The sequence below is a fragment of the Camelina sativa genome, chromosome 12, assembly GCF_000633955.1.
Source record: "Camelina sativa cultivar DH55 chromosome 12, Cs, whole genome shotgun sequence".
In the NCBI taxonomy this organism is placed as follows: domain Eukaryota; kingdom Viridiplantae; phylum Streptophyta; class Magnoliopsida; order Brassicales; family Brassicaceae; genus Camelina; species Camelina sativa.
Genome location: NC_025696.1, coordinates 26,413,485 through 26,420,219, shown reverse-complemented (window position 1 = coordinate 26,420,219; position 6,735 = coordinate 26,413,485). Strand labels below are relative to the sequence as shown.

Genomic DNA, 6,735 nt, shown 5'->3' with positions numbered 1-6,735 from the left:
TATGGAATTTTGTATTTGCAGATAGTGGATGACATACATAAAAAGTGACATACATAATACCTAAACCTAAAGAGTGTAAGGATGCATCTAGGTTTTGTACATGAGTTAATTTGATCATTTATACACACATAATATAGTCATCGTATATCCTATATATTTACAAGCATTACCATTGTCTATAAACATTTAAACAATTTTCCATTTACTAAATTTTTTACAAATAGATTTACCGTCGATTAAATCTGGCTTTTCATATGATGTACTCATGTCATTTTTTTATTGTTTATGGTGTTTAGTCTTAAGATATAGAAGAGAATAGTATGTAACTGTATTGTAGATTTGTGTATCCATCAACACAACATATATCACAAGGTGTAGACATTTATGTCCCATAATGAAAATGTTTAATAATACATTTTATAAAACTAATTAGAAATTGTAAATTCACATTATCTGTTTTATTTTCATTTAATTTGTTCGTTATTTAAATTATGTCAATCAAACAAAACAAAACAAAACAATGTTTACACATTTAAGACTTAAATAGTAATATTTTATTTTAATTTTATCTATCAGAAAAATATTTCCATATACATTTCTATTTTTGAATATATAAAAATAAAAAATGTTGACAAACTATTCATGATAAATGGGACGGGTGTAATATATTCAAAATCTCCATATTATTTATTTCAAATATCATGACTAATTATAGCGGGTATAAGATACACACGTGTAATTCAAAAAATAAAAAACATTATAGTGTAAAAAAAATGGGTAACAAGTTAAAGTATAAACATTTTTGCTAGCTAGATTCAGTTCTCAAAATCTTTAATTTGAGTAAGCGTTAACTTCAGAATGGGTATGTGCCTACTTTAAGATGATTATTTTGAAAAAAAAAATTAGTATTTGAATATTTTATAGAGTTTGGGAATATCAAAAATGAAAATACGAGTAATCCGTCATAATCTTTCACCCATTTCTTTAATATATATCTTACATATTACATATCAAAAAAAATCTATACTATTAAAAGGAAAGCATTTTTAATAAGTAGACATAGGGTTAAAGATTATTTATTACATGAAATGCCATTAAAAACAGAATAAGGATATGTATAACTTAGAGCCAAACATACACAATTAATATATGAACTGTATACGATACAAGTGTATCCAAACAGACCTGTAAGCAAATTAAATACTAAGGAAGAAAGAATATTCTAACTAATTGTAATAAATTTTGAAACAAGAATTACGAATATCAAATCCAATCTCAACACATTCAACTAAGCCGAGATTTCCGAGCTTAATTTCGAATTATCTGCAGAAAAAGGACCACGACATACAAAAAATATGGAAGAAGGGAACGAAAAAATACTATCCAAATATTCTTTATAAAATATCTGACAAAAATCTGGATAAACTAATTTCTTTTTTGGTACCTATATTCAATTCTCAAATCTCTTTTGAGTAACTGACTAACTGTACATGTCAACTTCGGATTGGTAGAAAAAAACTGGATTTTTTTTTTGTAAACTTTAGATAGTTTGAGAATATAAAAACGAAAAATTTATCTCAATCCCTTTAACATATAATTATCTATATTGGAACTTTTTTTTAATTGAAACACATGTTATCCATGGGCTTTGCAAAATTTTAAAGTGATGAATGCAGACATTTCTCCTATGGGTTTTTACGGAAAAAATAGCAAAATTGTTATGGGCAAGCCTATCGAGTTGGATTTATTCAGGTAGACAATTTAGGTCATTTGATTTGAGAAGTTTTAATATTTTAGCCCGGTTTGATAGTTCTTGGGGCGGGACAAGACGGGTTTTCGGTCCCAAATAGATACATCACTTTTTTCTTACCATTTTTTCAATGTAATCTCATCATTTGTTGTCTAACCAAATAAAAAATAAATTGAATACTAAACTTATAGTATGAGATAGGGTTATGAATGTTAATAACATTCTTAAAAAAATATGTTTACATTAATAATTTCATATATATATACGTAATATATTGCAAATATGATAACAAATTTTGGTTTTGAAATCGTGCGGGTCCGAATCTAGTAAGTACTTAACGTAAGTACGTGTAATCCTCCGTTAACACGTAAGTACTTAACACATGTTCCTAAACATGATTGGTTCTGTTTCAGATGCAATGTGCTTCTTTTTTTTTTCACTGAAAACGTCTAAATTTGAAAACTAGCAAAATAAGAGACGATAAATAGAGGGTCTTGAGTCAAGTCAGAGCGCTGCAGAGTGAAACCCAGCGAGAGTAGAGTTTGTCGATTGTTGAGGCTGCGAATGCGATCCGTTAGTGATTTTCAAGTTTTAGTTAGACCCGGGTTAAGCTTATTAAATCTGTATATAAACAATTTTTTATTGTTTTTGATCACCAGATTTGTATATTAACATTGTAGATGAAGTTTGTTACATGAAGATGAGTTGATGAAAACATAATTCATTTCACCAATTCATCTTCTTCTTCGTCGTCCAGCTTTTCTCCTCTGTTTTCTATCTATCATTGGTACTACGCTAACAAGATGGGATATTTTAGGAGATATCCAAATGTTACACTTGCTCCTCATGGACTTAAAACACTTTTTAAAAATCAAATAAGAAATTAAATAACAAATAAAAAGACTTTTATTACACAAGCCAGTTTGAGATTTCTTTCATTGACCAGTTTTAAACTGCAACGTAGTTCTAGTTTCTAACCATATATGCACAGGGGACTAAGGATTGAATCGATGATACGATTTGACCTATATACCCCTTGCACCGGTGACATTGACCCACTCAAGCTGTATCTCCACCTCTCCGCACTCCACGTGCTGGAGTCTAAGGAACATATTCTGAACAATCTTGCCTTGGTTCCACACAATGTGGCTCTCTTCAGACAAACAGTTTTTTCTGCTCGGCTCTATCTTCCTTATTATGGTACCACTGGGAAGTCCTGGTCCGAGCTGATGGCAGAATTTAATAGCTTCAATATATGGACCAATGTGAAACTCGGCTTCTCCCATCTTGTCATCCGGGGAGAACACGTCATAGTCGTAAACCGTCTGTATCATAATAAGTACAACCATTTCAAAATTTTGTATCAACAATTACAATGCTAAAATAAATGTAAGGATCGATCAGTCACTTACGAGTTTAACCGGGAGATTCGGATCAGTCACGGAAAGTGTCAATAAGTCGTTCCACTCGGGATTTACACTGTGTTTCACCACACGTGTTTTCAGCTTCTGCAGTATACATCACCAAACAAAAGATTGAGACAAAATCATAAAGTAAAGAATCAATAACTAACAATCAGGCGTAAAAACGCACATGAGAAAACAAAACTAGCAAATGGTTTTGGTTGATCTTAAGGTAAGTCAAAAGGCAACAACTCGAATTATCATTTTAACCATGTCGTTGTCGAACCAGAGGGGATTGATGTTGATAGAAGTAGAAAAAATGATGGCTTAGAGTTAAGTCACATGTATGAGGACCACTAATATGGAAAAAAATAAGAGGCAAAAGTCTTCTTTTCAACTTTTATGTATGCAAAATTTTCAATCATATAACTCAACTCTAGAAGAGAAGATATCAACTGGTTATTAATTTGGACTAAGTTTAAGACACCAAAACTAGTACAGACATATACCAAATCAGAAGTGACTTCACATTAGCTATGTGATGTGAAGTAATATATATTAGGTTAGGTAGTATAACTAAATTATAGCATGTCAACCCTCCAAATGAAATCTGCTTACAACCAAAATCCTAATTATTTCAAAACCTAAAATCTCAGTTCTTGATGGTTTTGTTTTAGATCTAACAAAAAAAGAATTAATCATGCTCTCTCAAATCACAAATGACCTGATTGAGTTTCACTACACGGATCACTATCCCCTTTACATAGACCACCAACAGTTCAAGAAACGCATCAGATGCAATTACTTTGAAAACAGATTTGGCCAAAAATGGAAGAGAATAAAAAATTTTGGGATTTGAGGATGTTTTAGTTTACCTGTTTACCAAAGTGGACAACGACGTAAGGATCACTGCTAGAGAGATCTCTAATGGCGAGATTCACACCTCTCTTCACATGAATTCTCAGAAGACCCATTAGATTCTCCATTCTTTTTTTCTCTTTTTTTTTTTTGGTTTGAGTTGTTATGAAACTGTGGCTTTGAAGGAATTTGGAAAGCTATGATGTGGCTTTGGTCTTATTTTATACACAGAATAAAAGACGGATTAATCTTTTTCTTTTTCTTTTTTTCGACGAAAAATATATTATTATCTATATTCTACGTACCTCGAGCCACCTCTTCTCTTGTCTTCTTTTGTGGACTAGTTAAGTCATGGTAAGAAGCTACGTAGTAAAGTGATTCCATTCACAACCACTTGCACAAAGTTCTTTTTAATAGTTTTGGACATATTTTTTCACATTTAACTCTTCACATGTGTTTTTCGTTTTTTTTTTTGTAAATATTTGTACACTTTGTCTTCTATAAATTGTAATGTTTTCAATTTTAATTTCGAAAATTAAGGAAAAAGTTGGATAACTTAGGTATTTTGATATGGTGATGATGGATTAGTCAATGGTTAATAGGTATACAATATTTACCTACTATAAATTAAATATTCTTTGTCGTATTTGATTGACCAAGTCTCTCTTAATTATTTCGTCTTGATGATGCATCTAATTAGAAAGTTATTTAATTACGCCAACTCTCACGCCAAAATTTGGATTTGATTACCAAATTAGAGTTTGTGCATTATTCATGTAAGATGACTCGGATCAGGTCGGGTCAACTCTTTGTGTTTTTTTCTTAAACTACAAACGGAGGTACATGTATTTGACTTTAATTTGTATTAGATTCAGACCCGTACATACGTGCGGGGTTAATTTCAGAAATTAAATTTGCTAATATGTTTATAATATATTACATATATATGAAGTATGTTTGTAAATGTATCTTTTAAGAAATATGTTATCAACATTTAATATTTGAACTCTACCAATTTTGTATTTGATTTGCTTTTAATTCGGTTTAGACAAAAAAATGATCGGATTTGTTTCTGTTATCAATAAAAATAATTACGTTAAAAAAATAGTAAGAGAAAGGTGGTATGTTAGTTTGAGACAGTAAATGAGTCAAGTCCCTTTTTATTTTCGACAACAAATACATTAGATTAACTTAAATGAGCCAATTGGAAGGAGAATCGTTTACAAAACTAATAAAATGGGGTTGAGTACAAACTTGTCATATCAAACGATCCGCAAGCACATTAGCATTCCTAGAAATCAAGGTCAAAGAGAAACTTGAAAATTCTTCCATGTCCACCTTGATGTCGTTGAGATAGGCTGAGAAGGCTGGCCAGTATGAAGGGGAAAACATCATCTGTAGAGTTTGCTACAAACAGATAAAGAATATGTAAAAGATTCAAAAATGCATGTATGTAAGGAGCTTTATTGGTAGATATATTTATTTGATATATCATTTATAACATAACCTTTATATTGGTTTGCTTTCATCAACTTGTTATCGATTCACCATAAATTTTAGATCGACATGATACCTAACTCAGATCGAGTGTGATCAGGGCTAGTGATCAGCAAAATTTATGTTAAACTTGATAATCCAGACAGATGTATGCATAATATTTACATATAAGAAATATATTGTGGGAAGACTATAAATTATGGTTAGATTATATATGAAAATTTTAATAAATATTTTTAAAATTGAAAAAAAAACAATAGAAATTCAATTTCGTTTTTAGTTTTTTTTTTCCATTTGTTTTAGTCTGAATTAATGAGTAGCCTCATTTAATTGTGTTTGATGAAAACCTAATATATTAAATGATGATTTGTTTTTATAGAATAATATTAAATTAGATGGTCGTGTTTAAAAAATATACTACCAAAATTAAATATGGTTGCATATTTACAATATCAATCTAAATAACTTCATTTGTTATGGAAACTTTAAAAACAACTTTCCTAGATATCGGCTAGTTATCAAGTTGTTGTTTTAATTTTGATTAGTTTGTAAACAAATATCCACTTGTTTATTTGACCAGGATCCAATGGGTTACAATATTACTTTTTTGCACTTTTTCTTCATTCAAAAATATTCTACCCTCTAGTCAAATATAAAAGAGAAACTGTGAATTTACAATTTCAAACCAGTTTTATAAAATATATTAATAAACAATTTCTCTTTTATACCATACATATATAACTTACACTATGTGTGGATAGATGCATAAATCTACTATAAGATTGCATGTTTTTTTCATCTATATAAGTCTTAACACAGTAAAACTAATTACAACTAAAATATATTTTTCATATCAAAGATTAAAGTCCCTTGAATGTACTACTCCTTCCCTGTATGACCTTGCATGCTTTCGTCCAAACCATTTGTTCTGCAGTGTCAACTGTAAATCATTTCTAAACGTATGCAAGTTCAAAAATCTGCTTAGACTAAATATATATTATTTACTTGAGAGTTGTGTGTCAGCACTAATATTATATTTTATTATACCATGTAATTTAGAGACTATATAATACATGAACTTAATTTATTATTGGTTTAGTGCCTTACCTCTTCATTTATTAATAATAACTTAATTATTGTATTTTTTAAAAAACTTAATTATTCTATTTTCTGCTTTCTTTTTTTTTCCTATATACTCAAGATGTGATTGGGTTAATATGTGTGGAC

The 6,735-nt window shown here is 29.7% G+C and overlaps 1 protein-coding gene across 1 annotated transcript; it reads right to left on the bottom strand.

Moving 5' to 3' along the window:
• Positions 2,572-4,217, bottom strand: LOC109124510 (protein C2-DOMAIN ABA-RELATED 1-like). The gene is made up of 3 exons (XM_010452229.2): positions 4,029-4,217; positions 3,163-3,258; positions 2,572-3,075 (listed from the first exon to the last, which is right to left on the bottom strand). The coding sequence occupies exons 1-3, from the start codon at positions 4,137-4,139 to the stop codon at positions 2,776-2,778; spliced, it is 507 nt and encodes a 168-aa protein (XP_010450531.1). The 5' UTR covers positions 4,140-4,217; the 3' UTR covers positions 2,572-2,775.

Excerpts from the sequence above, each read along its gene's own strand:
- LOC109124510 (XM_010452229.2), bottom strand. The coding sequence starts at position 4,139 with ATGGAGAATCTAATGGGTCTTCTGAGAATTCATGTGAAGAGAGGTGTG. Across the intron at positions 3,259-4,028 it reads TTGTCCACTTTGGTAAACAG|AAGCTGAAAACACGTGTGGT; the intron begins GTAAACTAAAAC and ends TGTATACTGCAG. Across the intron at positions 3,076-3,162 it reads CGAATCTCCCGGTTAAACTC|ACGGTTTACGACTATGACGT; the intron begins GTAAGTGACTGA and ends ATTATGATACAG.